General features: G+C 41.0%; 2 protein-coding genes across 2 annotated transcripts in view; both read right to left on the minus strand.

Annotated features, from left to right (window-relative positions):
- The window catches only part of LOC132124771 (GTPase IMAP family member 6-like), a 53,383-nt gene extending 50,388 nt beyond the window's left edge, over positions 1-2,995 (minus strand). Inside the window, exon 1 of the mRNA XM_059535923.1 lies at positions 2,595-2,995. Coding sequence (XP_059391906.1) covers positions 2,595-2,614 — 20 coding nt within the window. The 5' untranslated portion in view covers positions 2,615-2,995. The remainder of the gene's footprint in view (positions 1-2,594) is intronic.
- Positions 862-2,603, minus strand: LOC132125210 (uncharacterized). The gene is made up of 2 exons (XM_059536493.1): positions 2,380-2,603; positions 862-2,274 (listed from the first exon to the last, which is right to left on the minus strand). The coding sequence occupies exons 1-2, from the start codon at positions 2,450-2,452 to the stop codon at positions 935-937; spliced, it is 1,413 nt and encodes a 470-aa protein (XP_059392476.1). The 5' UTR covers positions 2,453-2,603; the 3' UTR covers positions 862-934.
- Positions 2,996-16,671: the final 13,676 nt, after the last annotated feature.

Below are 16,671 nucleotides of genomic sequence, written 5' to 3' on the forward strand. Positions count from 1 at the left end.
CATGTTTCATACTGTCAGTTTTATTTGTACAGTTTAATTTCCATTTGAGAACATCTGATCCGCACTGCTGGTTAAAATCACAACATCAGCATTATTTGAGTTATTTCCAGTAAAACTGCATTGGTTCGTCTGCAGAGCAAATAAGTGCACATTTAACAGACATCTTTATATGAGCGATTGAAGACTCTTACAATGATTGTCTTTGTTCATTTGTCCATGGATGCTTTAATAGATGACAGCAGATGTTCTAGGTAAAATCTTCAAGAATTTAAATTCAAATGGTAATTGATGAATAGTCATTCCTCATTACAGTAAGTCGGGAGTTTGTTTGAGACATTTGGTTTAGCAAGTAAATGAGATCTAAACAAAGAGTGACTATTAAAAATTATAAAAATATATATAATTTTAATGCATATAATGAATGCATAACAGCAGAATTCAGAAATGTGTGTTTTATTTATACAAAATTATGTATAAGGTTTCAAAATATTTTTTCATTTTGTGTATTTGCCTACATAAAATTCAAAATATGAAAATAATTATATTTCAGTAAAAAAAAAAAAAAAAAACATTCACCACATAACACTGATAAACTTAATACATCATTAAAAATGTGCAATAAATGTTGTTCCTGATATCTCGCCCGATGCTAAACACTTGTTAGTATACAAATTAAATAAAATAGTCTTGTAAGAGAGATAATTTCCTGAAAGCACAAAATGGCAAAATGGGCCAAAAATTACCCATCGAAAGGGCCAAAATTACCCATCGTTGAAGAAACATCAATATGTGTTTGAAATAAATAATAAATGATAAAATAAAATAGTGTTGTTCCTTTTTTTTTTTTTTTTACATTTGATTAAAATCAAAAATCAGCATTAACTTACAATCCAAAATCTGTTAGGGTCTTTTGATTTAGTCACTATTATCAGCCTCAAATTACTGTGAAAATATAATGACATAATATACGGCATAAAAATGAAATTAAAGAACTAATAAATACACAACAGCATGGAAAAATCAGGAAAAAAACTACAAATTTCACCGCATCACTCTTTAAATGGAAAAACGCTTTTGCAAATCCTAATATTAGCAGAAATATTGTTCTCTCCACACCAAACAGAGAAAACACAGTCACAAACCCCATTGAGAGCATCACTCCAACAAAACAAAACAGGAATAACTTGAATGCAAACACCAGAGTTGTCCGAGCCTGCATTTGACCTGGTATAATGGAGTAAATAGTGTATAAATGAGCCCCGAATGTGACTCCGGGAGCAGCATGGCACGCTATGAGCACATCTGACCACGTCCGTACACTGACAGCTGTTCCTACAGTCAGCCCTAGACCTGCTATGAACACTATACTGGGAAATGTAAAGATCATGACTAAAAACATTATGATTTGTTGTCCACGTTGTGAATTTGCAAAGTCATGATATGCAGCGGCTACAGTGAAAGTAGAGGATAGGATCAAATTTAAAGGAACGGCAACATCTGGATTGAGGATATTTCTTATAGTGACCATGAAACTAACAAGCACAAATAGCATTTCCGCGAAATGAAATTGTTCACGTGTTATTTTAGTGAAAATGAAGGCAGTGTTCAGTAAAATTAGTAAAATCCATCGTGCAGTTTCTGCTGAATTGTCATGATTTTCAGAAAGCATTTGATTTTCTTCATGCACATCTTGAACGGTTTCTTCAGCTTCTAACTGTTGTCTCAATACTGAGTGAAATCTGTGATCATTGAGCTGAACTAACTTGTCTATTTCCGCTATGAGAGCTGCTCTTTGAGCAGGTTTTGGTTCAGAATCTCTTATGATGTGAAATCTTCCTCCACATGCGTTGATCATTTCTCCAGCAATCCCTCTGAACGCTCCTGTCAAAGATTGCTGGTGGTTTTGGAGCAGAAGAACAATGCAGTACTGCAGGACTTCTGCTCCCAGCAGCTCCTGGGCTCGTTTCTCAATATCACACTGTTGTGATTGTTGATCTTCCAGATTCAGGAGCATTAAAACGGCGTGAGGTCCAGGAGACGAGAGAAAAAGCGCTGTTGTGAAGGTCTGTCTCGCTGCGTCCTCCTCACAGAGGTTTGGTCCAGTGACCAGCATCATTCTACGAGCCCCGTCTGTAATTACTGGAGTCTTTACAATCTCTCTGTCCTCCTGTCCTCCATCTTTCCTTCCTGACAGAAGATCTGCAGCACTGAATCTGGACTGACCTCTGATTCCCACAACCAGGATCCTCACTTCATCAATATCATCATGAGAAGCTAAAATAATGTTTAAACCATCATGCAAAGATGCAAAAAATTATTAAAGGTTTTCTTTAAAAACAAGCCATTCAAAATACTGATATTAATGAGCAGGTGCATTACCTTCTGCTTGGACAGTGTGAAATAGCAGTATCAGTGTGAAGAGCGAGACGGGTTTTGTGTTGGTCAATTTCATTGTAAAACCTAAAGCCAAATAAATGTAGACTGTTACTCAAGTTAGCCTATCAACAAAACTAAGAATATAAATAAGGTTTTACTTACAAACAGTTAGTTTATAAAACGTAACTCTGTCCTTTCTTTTGTTTTGGTAAAACAACTATGCTCCACAAGTCTGCATTCGATGTCAGAGAAGATATCAAACCAGACTGTTACTAGTAGGTCGCATTTTGCAAGTTTTATTTCCTTTGTTCTAGTGAGACTTAAGTGTGTTAGCGATCGAACAGGTGCCTTCTGTGTTGTGTATGAGAAGCATTTAAACGACAAATGCGGAACGAAACCGCACAACGAAACCGGAAGAAAGCGCAGCGCGAGCTCAGAGTAAATACTGACCGCTGTCCATCACGTGACCGTTATAAACAGAGCGGTGAGATCCAGAGTGAAGCAACCGAGACAAGTTCTCCAATAGAAACCCACAAACTACTGATTCATGCTAACTTAAAACCAGATGAAACAGCGCTGAGATTCTCAACATCCCTGACATGTAAAACAGGAGAAACAGTGTGTAGAAACAATCCGGTTTAAATCCACAAATTACCAACATTTAGAAAAGATTAATTGTAATGACATAAACTCAAATTATGGTATTATGGCAGAAAGGTGGGGATAATACTAAAACATTATGTATGTGGACGTTTTTTTAAATGGTTAAAAGAAGTAATGTAATTAATCATTGTTTAAAGTGTAATAACCTTTTGTTTTTGCATTTTTTTTTACATTTACTTTGGTGTAAATAGTGAAAGTAGGAAACATCATAATGAGAAACTTAAATAGAAAGTGATTTTTAACTGTTTTTTTTTTTTCAGGAAAATCCAGTTTTGCCCCAAAAGTCCTGTGTCACGTGTGAGCTTATGTTAATTATGGAAGGCCGACGGGGCCAAAAGTCTTTAAGCAGAACGCATGGAATGTGACCGTATCAGCACACACTGTTTGTCTGCCTTAATGCAACAGCACAGCAGCCAATTAAATAGCTGTAATTACTGCGCATGTAAATTAGCTGTAGCTGTAAATTAGCTGTAAATCTTTGCATATGTGAAACAATGGTACGTTGGTATATATGTATACAGTCATCAGAAATAATGTGTACTCATGAAGGATGTAGGAATGGTACACTGATATGCATGTATGCAAACATCAGACAATATATTTTTATACTGCCAGAATGTGTGTCTCTATACAAAAGAGACACATTCAAAATTGTGGACAAACAGGGCGTGTTGATATGTTCAAATCCAATCCATTACATTTAAAAACGTTTGGCCATGTCTGCTTCCATATTTATTTCCAGCATTCCTTCTCACATGTGTTGTGTTAAACATATTTTGCTGACCAGACAGAGTTGTCAAAGATTCTTCCTATTGAAAAGTTGTGTAATGTGTGACGTCCCCTGTCACTGATCTTTGTGTAACTTATGACATCCCCTGATACTGATCTTTTGTGTAATGTGCACACAACAGCAAATAATGGCACCCCCGTCACTCGTGTAGTGTGAGAAGAACAGTGACCCAATGACTTTAAAAATTGTGCAGCGTGACCCCGGCATAAAAGGGAAAATGAAAACTGTAAATTAGTGTGGTCACTATAAACAGTAGGAAGAACTGATAAAAAAGAAATTGCATTGGATAAAACATTTGCCAAATGTATAAATGTTACTAGTTTTAAAATATATTAAATGGCAAAATAGTATAAAAGAGCATTTACTAAAATTCTAGTCACTATGCCTATTTAGTTTGTCTTAGTTAACACACACCCCTGTTTTGACACTATTTGGTATAAACTTGATTTATCAACTTGACTTAAAAAGAGAATGGCATCCAGGAGATTAGTGAGTTGCTCAGTTGTGACGTTTTGTTTTATTTTATCCTCTTCAGGGGTTTTCTGAACTGTATTATCAGCATTAAAGAACACAATAGTGATGCTGGATGGAACCAGAAAGAAGTTAGGAAGTATTCCAGACATACTTTAAGCAAACTCAACAACATCTCTAAAATCAGAACAACTGATGCAGTAAACACAAAACCACATGCAATCAACACTAAGTTGAGTTTGCATTGAGCAAACAGTGCATTGAGTTCAAGACACACTGCACAAAAGAGAAATAATAGCAATAATTCTCTGACGTTTAGTTTTTGGGGCTCCGATGATGAATTTAAGAAGTTCCAATCGTGGCTCCAAAAGCAGCACAGCATGCAATGAAAACATCAGACAAAGGCCTTATGCTAGTGATTGATCCAATGGTTATTCCTAAATCTACTGTAAATATAAACGCTGTTCCAAAACGGATCTGGGTTAGCTCTCACAGTGCTCACTATGAACTTTCTTTATCAACTTAGGTGTTGATTGTGAGTTTATGATTAACTCTGGCTGTGAACCTCACACTTTCATGTGCACTGCAGCAGCATTCACTTCCCTGCTGAAATTCAAGAGATCATTATTAAAATATGTGTTTATTTATATCAATAAAATTTAATTAAGTTAATTTATTAGTTCATTAATTTACAGGCCTACAAAAAGCAAAAAAAAAATTGTTTTATTTATTTATTTTTTATGCTACTGGAATTAAGCAATCAATCTGTACCAAGGTATAGTACCATAGTATTACCATCACTGTGCCATATACTGTCACAGCAAGCTTTTGAAAGCTAATTTTAACAATTTTATTTACCTAAGGTTGTTGCATATCTTTGCATTTGTCATAAAATTATAGCACATCACTATTAGCCTATTTATAATACTCATTTAGCATACCCCTAAAAGTAATTTCTTAGTAAGAGGGGTCGCAAGATAATTTTTGGAAATCAAATAATTTAAAATAATAAATCAAATAATAAAACTCCAATGTGGAGTTGTACTCCAGTATGTTGCCTGCCCAACTAATTAGGCAAGATTACTGTTGAAATTTAAGTAATGAGTAAATTATTATAAAATAATATAACTGTTCTTATCATTTTTCTTAGACTGATGTGTTCCTTTGTGTTGTCATTATGCTATAGGGTGCATGTGTGCCCTTGTGCAAAATATTTGTATACTTTAACCACCTCTGAGGAAAGTGGGGGTCCTGAGGTACGGGGACTGTTATTTTGGGGGTCATGGGCTGAAAAGTTTGGGAACCCCTGATTAGTTGATGCTTTTGCTGTCTCTCCAAATTACTGTTACAATCCATACAGTAATGCTACATAGAACTACAACATGACAAAACCAGTGTAAAACAGTACTAACAATTACATTCTTATTGTAATGTAAAACTATTGTAAATTCTAATATCTGCAGAATTTAAATATTTTGTAAAAGCTTAATATTTTTTTTAATTATCATTCATTTGAGACATTTGGTTGCATCTACATGAGATAACCTATATAAATTTTATGTTAAATGCAAAGTGAAGAAGTATTTTTCTATTGTAATGCATGCACCATAGAATATTTTGTTATATTTTATGCAAAATAATGCAGTCAGTGTTAAAATATAATTTGTGTGCATTTAAAAATGGAATGAAATTAGATGTAAGGCGGTATATATATCTGGGTTGTCCACAAGGTGTCCCCATAACGCTATTGAATTAAAATAGATTCAAGTGCCTTTAGCGTTGTTTGGGCCTCGTCATGTACCGTAGCTGCCTCATCTTTTCCTCAGTTTGTGTTGTCAACGCTATAGATGCCGTGCTGTGGAATAAACGGTCAAGCCACAATCCTGAACCACTCTGTGTCTGAGTCTCCGCTTTCTACCACCACCCACGAACATATAACACAACGCAGAGCAACGGAGGTGCTAGAGTCCAGTGAGCGTGTGGAGAGAGAGAAAGAGGGTTACATCTTTGGTTCCGTGACCCGGATTGTCACCAAACCACTGTCAGCCAGTGGTTTGAATACTGAACTATATTAACAAACTGAAATTCTTAACAGGACTGGTGATTTTGGGGTTACATATCTGCCATCACAGCTATATCCTTTACAGTCTGCTGGGTAACTTAACTGTTATTTAACTGTTTTAAATATTTGCTGTGATGTAAAACTTATTTGATAGTTTTATTGAAAAGTGAGTTTTTTTGTTGTTTTGTTTTTTTCTATTGAGATTTGGGAAACTATTTACTGAAAAGGGTTACTGTGCATCTGCTTAATACTCAGAGAGACTTTAGTTTAAACTTTTAATTTTAGTTGAGGAGCAGTTAACTTTCTTGGATAAGCTGGTTACGTTTTTCATTGTGCTCACCTCACTGAAACATATAGCTTACTTTAGAACAAATTTATTTATATGGGTTTGCATTATTTTACATAGATTCAACATCTCTTAGAACCTAATTACATTGCATTACATTATATTACCTGCTTGCACATAGTAAACACATTGTGATTTTAAGATGTCGCAGACATATGCAAACTCCCCACAAGACATACAGTGCTCCTCCACCAGTGCATCTAGTCTCCCGACGCCAGTGGGGCATGTCACCATTGGCCCACCAGCCCCTATGAACGCGCCCTATGCTGACCAGTATGTGACGCCAGCCCATGCACGAAGGTTGACAGGCCCTGGGGCCTCAGGGCAGGTACCGCCACTTTGTTTCGACAACAGCCCAGATGCAAGACCAGGTGGCCAGATAGATATGACGATTGATGCCTCTGTTCGCAAACGCAGTAGACATGGGCCCTCAGGAGCTATGCCTTGGCAAGATTCCCTACATCATGTCATTGTTGAGAGGCCAGTTGTGCAGCAGTCGCTCCAACCCTACCCAGTTGCTGTGCCACATCCAGCCCAGCCTATTAGGCTTGGCCCCCAGGTTTACCCAAGTTATTCATATCCCCCATCTGTGCCCGCGCAGAGTCTTCCGATCCCACCAGTGACGAATACTACGGTTAAGCACGTAGCTGCTGACCAGGCCTTTCAAGTGCATTCCCCTGAGGCCACATTTCTCACAACTCCAGTTCCAGGCTATAGTGGAGCCACCCCACTAGCCCCATCTGCAAATGCATGGGCTCCCAACATAACTCAACACAGCCCTCGGGTAGCGTTAGACCAGGCTGCCACTGATGCTCCTCCTGAGTTATCTCCTCAACGGACACTGATTCCAGCTTCCCACCTCAACATGCATGTTGACGCTCATTCTCCATACCACCCTTCTCCAGCCCCCCCTGTGCCTGCATCTGCCAGCCAGTATGCCCATCCACACGTGACACAATTCATGCCTCCTGCTCGAGCAGTCGCCAACCAGTGCCTTCCTATGACAGCCTATGGAGGTTTCATGCAAACTCATCAGGTGAAAAATGTTCAAGTCTTCACAGGAAATCCAGACTGTAAGATACTGGTGGAAGACTGGATTCGCGACATGCAATATCTCTTGGAGGCAATAGAGCTCCCAATGCACCTCCGCTTCTCCACTGTTGTGCGATACCTGGGGGGTGAAGCCCGAAATCTCATCCTTAACTTACCTCCACATGATCAGACCCCTGAGAAAGCGCTTGAGGAACTGCGGGCCCGAATACAGTGACACTCGAGGATCCCTAGATCCTCTGGCTGACTTCTACGAGCGGAGCCAGAATTCAGGGGAGTCTGCCTGTTCTTATGCTATAGCACTGGAGGCAAAGTTGAGAACAGTAGAGGAGAAGCAAAGAGGAGGTAAGCCCTTCCTGGATCGAGATAGCAAACTAACACGGCAGTTCATGAGAGGCCTCTCCGACGAGGAGGTGTACACCAGAATCGCACCAATGGCACCCAGGCTCTTCAGTTTCCGAGAGCTGCAGGCAGAGCTCCGAAGTCTAACTAGAGAAACTAAGAAGTTTCAGATGCATAGTGCAGCAAAGAAAACATATGCTCAGGTGCATGTAGCATCAGGAGGGGGTGGAAACACCAAGATAGATAGGCCAAAACACACATCTGAAGTATCAGAGCTGACAGAAATGGTTAAGAAGTTAGCTCTCATACAGGAAGAACAAATGGCTAAGCTGTCACAACTAGAGTCGAGAATTACCTCTTCTCCCCTTTCCTCCCCATTATCTGTCCAACCAGCAAAGGGCATCCAGAGTGGTACACAGCCTTACTGTGGGTGGGAAGCGCCGAGCAAAGTGAAATGCATGACGTTGTAGGCCCTGCTGTTTACACTGGCCGTACAATAAACATCCCTGGTGGAAAAGAGATGGATTTAATGTGTAGTATTAAAACTGGTCCCCAAAGGAAGATTTATACAGCCCTGATAGAAGGCCATCAATCCCTGCCGCTCCCCCAGGACATCCTGGTGGCCAAAGTGCTTGCAAATGTGAAAAGAGGTTGTGCTCCAGTTAGAGTGATGAATCTTTCCCAGCGAGTCATTACAATCAAAAGACACACAAATCTGGCCAGCGCAGTCCTTGTGGACAAGGTGGTGGAGTTCCCAGATAAAAAGCATGGCGAAGCTGGGAACAGAGGGGCATGTCTAAGTCTGGACCAAGTGGTGGCTAGCTGCAGGGTTGATCTAAGTGAAGCAGCGGTTGAAAGTGAGGACCAACGTGCTCTACTCAAGGATCTGCTGGACAAAAACGCAGATGTGTTCTCCCAGCATCCCATGGACTATGGTCACACCACAACTGTACAGCATGAGATTCCACTGGTTGACCCGAGGCCTTTCCGACTGCCGTACCGCAAAATACCCCCCTCCCAGTGGCAAGATGTGAGGCGGTTATTGATGGACAAGGAGACAGCAGGACTCGTTCGCCCCAGTAAAAGTCCGTATGCATCCCCTGTGGTGGTGGTGATCAAGAAGGATGGATCACTTCAATTATGTATCGACTACCGGAAGCTCAACGCCTGCAGCACCCGAGACGCATTCCCTCTGCCAAGGATAGAGGAAGCTCTAGAGGCTTTGGGGTAAGCTAGAGAGGCTCCAGCTGGCGTTTGATACACTTAGGGAGCATGGTTTAAAATTGAAACCCTCCAAGTGCCAGCTTGTAAGGAAGGAAGTGCAGTACTTGGGTCACTGGGTGTCAGCAGAGGGCATCAAGACAGACCCAGAGAAGATCAGTAAGGTCAAGGAATGGGTGAGGCCTACTAATCGTATGGAAGTGCTCCGGTTTTTGGGGTTTGCGGGGTACTATAGGAGGTATGTTAAGGGATACTCTAACCTGGCTGCTCCATTATACCGCCTTACCTCCGGTGACCCTAGAAAGAAGAAAAGAGGGATCCAGAAAAGCCCAGGCCCTGACCTGCCCTGCCATTTCTGTGGACTGCCGACTGTGAGGAGGCCTTTCAGTCTTTAAAAGATAAGCTGATAAATGCACCAGTGCTTGGCTATCCAGACTACAGTCAACCCTTTCTGCTGCAGACTGATGCCTCAGGAATGGGGCTTGGTGCTGTGCTAGCGCAGGTACAAGATGGAGTGGAAAGGGTCATTGCGTATGCGAGCAGAGGCTTAAGCCCACCTGAGATGAGGTATCCAGCACACAAGCTTGAGTTCCTCGCGCTCAAGTGGGCCGTGACAGATAAGTTCCATGACCACCTCTACGGGCGCAAGTTCTCTGTTCTGACCGACAATAACCCTCTGAAATATGTAATGACCTCAGCCAAGCTCGACGCCACAGGTCAGCGATAGGTTTCTCATCTCTCCATATGTGACTTTGACATCCAGTATCGGAGGGGACAGGACAACTCTAACGCTGACGCCCTCTCACGTATGTCCAATCAGGAAGTTGCGGAGACTGCAGTCATGCCCGCAACAGGTGAGGGCGGGTGAACAGAGACATGAGGAGGCACATACCACCCAGGAGCCTGGGGAGGGCTCAGGAAAGTACATAGCAGCAGTCACAGAGGAGCCTGAAAGTGGTCAGTCACTGGAGGCCAGTGAGGCGTATGTGGATGTGGGGATGGAGGCTCTACCTGCTATGACCACACAGGAGCTTCGAGTGGGACAGAAGGAAGACACAGTTATCGGTCCCATCCTCCACTTTAAGAGCAAGAACCACAAACCAAGCCACAGCGAGAGGATGAAAGTGGGCACCACTGGGGGCCTCCTAAAGGAGTGGAGGAGGTTAGTGGTAAAAAAGGGATCCTGTACCGTAGCATCAGAGACTGCCATAAAGGGGTGGTGGAGCAACTAATACTACCAGAGAGGCTGCGTGAAACTGTCAAAACAGCCCTTCACAATGACTCAGGGCATCTGGGATTTGAGAGGACACTACAGATGATAAGGGAAAGATTTTACTGGCCAAGAATGGTGCGAACAGTGTGAGAGATGCTGTCTTAGGAAAACTCCCACGGTCAATGTCAGGGCTCCCCTTGTCATTATCCATACCAGTGCCCCCATGGAACTGGTTTGTGTTGACTTCTTAAAGTTGGAGAAATCCAAGGGTGGTATGGAGAATGTGCTCATTGTTACGGATCACTTTTCTCGTTACGCACAGGCCTACCCCACCAGGGACCAAAAGGCAGTCACAGTGGTCAGGGTCTTGTGGAGGAATTTCTTCTGCCGTTTCGGTTTCCCTGCTAAATTACACACAGATCAAGGCCGTAACTTTGAAAGTGCAATAGTGAAGGAGCTATGCAAGTGTATTGGGACCACTAAAACCCACACCACACCCTACCACCCCCAGGGCAACGGGACCACCGAAAGATTCAACCGTACCCTAATGAACATGCTGGGAACACTGGATCTGCATCTAAAGCCCCGGTGGCATGAGTATGTAGATTCAATGACACATGCATATAACTGCTCGCAACATGACTCCACTGGATATAGCCCATACTACCTTATGTTTGGTAGACACCCCAGGCTCCCAGTGGACCTCATCTTCGGGTCCACCACAACAACCCCGCCATGTGAATACAGCGAGTATGTCCAGGCCCTGCATGACACCCTGTCGCAGGCCTATGCCCTGGCTAATCAGACCTCTCTGCTGGCAAAAAGACAGCAGAAAAAGTATTATGACAAAAAGGCCAAGAGTGAAGACTTTAGTTCTGGGGATAGGGTCTTAGTCAAGGTCTGTCATGTGGAGGGGATGCAGAAGCTGGGAGATCGATGGGAGAGACAGCCATATGTTGTGGTAAAGAAGCAACCTGGTTTGCCTGTGTACGTGGTGTGACGAGAGGATGGGGGAGCGGAGAGAGTGGTTCATAGGAACCTTTTGACGCAGTGTATGTTTCTCCCAGTGGAACAAGAGGAAGGAGTGATCATAGAAGAGAGCGAGTCAGATGGTGAGGCCTGTGGGGCAGGCATTGAATCAGAGGGTGAAGAGGAAACAAGGAGTGACGATTAAGAGGAGATGCTGGACAGAGCCCTTATTGGAACCCAAGATAAAGAGGAAGAGCAAATGAGCAAAGAGGAGGCTGACTTGTGGACAGAGGAATCAAGTAATGGAGAAGGAGTGCTTGTGACTGGTAGTGATGCCGCCCCCAGTCAAGGGTCCAACCCCCCAAGAAGAAACCCGAGAAGGAACCGGCATCCCCCAACTAAACTCTCACTGGAGACCCAAGTGGTGAAATTGGAGAGTGACCACCAAAAGATAGAAAGAGGGAGAAAGTTGTGGTTGAAGGCCAGAAGTAAGAGGAGCAGCAGAGAACACGTAGAACCATACTGCACGCACCCCGATAACAGTTAGCTACCCACGCCTATCACACACATCAGGTGCTATTCATTCATTCACAACATGTTTTTTTTATTATTGTTGTCATAGATTACACCACACTGGAGTTTTGGTTAATTAGATGGCTGGGACGCAGGGGTGGATGTAAGGCGGTATATATATCTGGGTTGTCCACAAGGTGTCCCCATAACGCTATTGAATTAAAACAGATTCAAGTGCCTTTTGCGTTGTTTGGGCCTCGTCATGTACCGTAGCGTTGATATAGGAGTATTGCCTCATCTTTTCCTCAGTTCATGTTGTCAACGCTATAGATGCCGTGCTGTGGAATAAACGGTCAAGCCACAATCCTGAACCACTCTGTGTCTGAGTCTCCGCTTTCTACCACCACCCACGAACATATAACACAACGCAGAGCAACGGAGGTGCTAGAGTCCAGTGAGCGTGTGGAGAGAGAGAAAGAGGGTTACAGTAACACAATAAAATTGACCATTTCATACCAAAAACTAGAAGAAATAGGAGAATATTTTCTACCCCTGTATAATGACAAAAAAATGACACTGTGATTAATATATGATATATTAATATCCCACAGATACGTTTTCTATGTTGTTTACGCTTTGATTTGAACAAAAACAACGTATCCGTGTGGCACAGTGGATACTTTCCAAAATGGCACTAGGGTGATGCGGAAGAGACTAATTTGTTGAATAAAGTCGTTATTTTTGTTTTCTTTGCATACAAAAAGTATTCTCGTAGCTTCGTAAAATTACAGTTGAACCATGGATTATTTTACTGATCTTGCTAGATTTCTGTACCTTGATCGTGGTAGTTACATTACTGTCTATAAAATATATGCATTTGTGCTCCGAGGAAGTACGGAGGTCCTACGGGTTTGGAACAACATGAGGGCGAGTTATTAATGAAAGAATTAAATTTGTTGGGTGAACTTGCCCTAAATATCTTTTTTATTTTCAGACATCTTCAAATGATTCAGAATGCAGTGGCACGTCTGAACTTCAATGAGCCCAAAAGAAAAATTGTTATTTCTATCTTTTGCTGTAGTGTGTCAGAAGGAAATATCAGTTTACATTAATTGTAATAATGCAGTGATATTTTAGTCTGACAGCAGCCAGTGCTGCACACAGAGATCTGATCTGATCATCGTCAGTCTGTCTGGAGTGACATGAAGAAACAGAACAAACTGAGACGGACTCAATCCAGAAAAACTGTGCCAACATCTCCGAGATGCTTCAGGAGACCTACCTGCAACGCTACAGTCCTGTGCAAAGATTTAGACACTTGTGTAAAAATGCTGTAAATGAGGATGCTTTCAAAATACTGTAATGTCATAAATAGATTTTCTTTATCAATGAACTTTTATTAACAAAATTACATCAACATTTGGAGTGATCATCCTTTGCATTTAAATCAGTCGGTGTCATGAAACTTCAGTTGTAAAAGTTGAGGGAAGAATCATATTTACAAGAACATGCCACATTTGAAGTGCACATAATATTGCCTCAAAATGAGAACGTTTACACCATTATAGAACTTATTTCACAGTGTCACAGTTGTGTTTCTTCATTTTCCAGATTCAGGGACATTAAAATATTGTGAAGTCCAAGAGACAAGAGAATCTGCCTCTGCTGTCTCACTGTATCCTCATAAGAGGCTTTCAACTCTTTTATCAGTATAAAAGAACCCAACAGAAAAGATGGATATTACAAGAAAAAAGCCAAGCAAGTATTCTGTAAATACTTAAAGAAAACTCAACGACTTCTTTAAAATCCGAACAAATGAAGCAATAAACACACAATCACATGGAAACATCACAAAAGTAGGAGGTTAATTAAAGTTTTCTTCATGGACTTTGCTATTGTGATCACAATTATTAGCAGAAATATTGTTAGTTTCACTCCAAACAGTGTACTGAGCGCAATCACACTCAACACTGTGAGTTCAGCACCTACAGCACAAAACAGAAATAACTTGAGTAATTCTTCAAAATTCAGTTTTTGGGGCTCGAATGATTAATTTATGAATTCATAAGCTCCAATTGTGACTCCAACAGCAGCACAGCATGCAGTGAAAACATCAGACAAAGTCCTTATGCTTGCGATGGATCCAAGGGTTACTCCTAAACCCACTGTCAGTGTAAAAAAATGTAATCTGTAACTTTTTTTCTTTATCATTTGACTTGCACACTGGTAGATAGTTTGTAAGGACTGCCACAACTGTGGAGCACAGAGCCAAATTTAGTGAAAAAGCTACATTGCTGAATTTTGAACATTTCTTAAAGACGCCATAAATGTCACGAGTCCTGCTAAAGTTGCCTCAAATATTAACATTGTGTGTTTCTGTTCAGTAGCCAAAACAAATGCAATCAGTGAAATTATCAGACTCCATCCGACCACTCAGAACTGTCACTTATTGCAGTTGAGATCTTACTTTCTCCAAGTTTGCCATCTATTTCATTGATTCTTTTCAAAAGCTCCAGCCGTTCAACTTCTAACTGTTGTCTCAATACTGAGTGAAATCTGTGATCATTGAGCTGAACTAACTTAAGTTGCTCTTTGAGCAGGTTTTGGTTCAGAGTCTCTTATGATGTGAAATCTTCCTCCACATGCGTTGATCATTTCTCCAGCAATCCCTCTGAACGCTCCTGTCAAAGGTTGCTGGTGGTTTTGGAGCAGAAGAACAATGCAGTACTGCAGGACTTCTGCTCCCAGCAGCTCCTGGGCTTGTTTCTCAATATCACACTGTTGTGATTGTTGATCTTCCAGATTCAGGAGCATTAAAATGGCGTGAGGTCCAGGAGACGAGAGAAACAGCGCTGTTGTGAAGGTCTGTCTCGCTGCGTCCTCCTCACAGAGGTTTGGTCCAGTGACCAGCATCATTCTACGAGCCCCGTCTGTAATTACTGGAGTCTTTACAATCTCTCTGTCCTCCTGTCCTCCATCTTTCCTTCCTGACAGAAGATCTGCAGCACTGAATCTGGACTGACCTCTGATTCCCACAACCAGGATCCTCAGAGCCTCATCATGAGAAGCTGGAGGAGAAAGTGAAACTATCTTGCAAAGACAGAAAATGGGATAGGAATACTTTATCTTGTGCATTTAACCTAAGCATTAGCATTCTGCTTGAGCAGATGAAAATTGTAACTTAATGAGAATATGACAACCAGAAAATGAAGGTTGAATAATAAAATAAATTCAAAATTCTATTGCCTAACCGCTTAGGATAACTGGAATCAGTGTTACAAGTGCCCCAGGCACATCATTTTACAATTTTTGTAGCATAAACACCATCAAATCTATGAGAGCTTCAGATCTTCCAATGTTTCTCTATGGCACTGAAACTTAAAGATGTTTAATTTGCACTCCAAGTGCAATTGATACTCGACTGCCATTGGCTCATCAGTGTTCAAGGGGAGGGGCTTACAGATAGATCAATTGTTGCTTCTAAAATAATTTTAGATGTATAATGAGACCAAAATACTGATTCAGAAAAAGGAAAATCATTCGAAGTTTGGAAAGACATCATGATGAATAAATGAAAACAATCATGAGCTACAGGTACACTATTCATTTGACATTTTTGGTTAAACGTAACGAGCAGGTACATTACCTTCTATTTGTACAGCTTTGGTGTGAAATACCAGAATCAGTGTGAAGAGTGAGATGAGGGTTGTCTTGCATAGTTTCATTGTACAATCTAATACAATGTAGCCAAATGTAACTTTAAATATCTGTGAATCAAGTTACCCACATTAACAAAACTAGAAAAATCGTTAAATCGTTTTTGTTTTATGTTTTTGTTTTTCTTAGAAACACTCTAAAGTATAGTTCTGTCCCGTCTCTTCCTTTGCTAAGACAACTACGCTTCACAAGGATTAGTTCTAAAGGAAACCCATTAATTTAGATACCAAACCTGTAAGACAGGTTTTTAGAAACAGCCTAAAGCTAGTGACATTTTTAAGTTAGTGTATGGTTTATGCAGATATTTGTAAAGTTTAAAATGCCCATGATTTACAGAAAGTTTCTGCCAGCATTTTTCATTGGTCAAACCACTGCTTTTGTCCACCAATGTTTTTCACATTCAAGTACAGTAAGTAGTTTCAGTTGTTTTAAAGTCCCTCTGCACCAGGGTTAATTTATTTCTGAACAAGCTGGATCTGGCAATTAACATAATAAACACGGGTTAAACAAGAAAAGGTTAAAAAATGATCTCTGTCAATGAGAGTTAAAATTACTGTATTGACTCTTCACTATTACATCCATCAACAAAACTCCTCAGTTGCTTAGGAGTCGTTCTTATCTACATCTGCTCCGAGGTGAAACAATGGAGGATGATGACAGTCACTCAGGGCAGGTCTGTGACAAAACTAAAGACTGAAGCCACTGTCAATCAACTATTGTGGGAGGGGCCTGGGTCTGTGTGATGTCAGGAATCAGAACGGCTTGATTTGAGAAAGGGTTAATGATTTTAGGAGATTAAAAAAAAATCCTTGGAGGATCTTTATCATTGTTGGGTGGTTGTGTACATATACTGCCAACACACATTTATATTCAAACACCATGTAAAAGTGCATTTCGCATCTGATGACCCCTTTAATGTACTTTGGCCTGGTGGCTGA

The sequence above is a fragment of the Carassius carassius genome, chromosome 43 (genome assembly GCF_963082965.1).
Source record: "Carassius carassius chromosome 43, fCarCar2.1, whole genome shotgun sequence".
Classification (NCBI taxonomy): Eukaryota; Metazoa; Chordata; class Actinopteri; order Cypriniformes; family Cyprinidae; genus Carassius; species Carassius carassius.

Bases quoted from the DNA above. Each gene is read 5' to 3' on its own strand.
- LOC132125210 (XM_059536493.1), bottom strand. From the start codon at position 2,452: ATGAAATTGACCAACACAAAACCCGTCTCGCTCTTCACACTGATACTG. The intron at 2,275-2,379 runs GTAATGCACCTG...ACATTATTTTAG, and splicing joins TCACACTGTCCAAGCAGAAG to CTTCTCATGATGATATTGAT.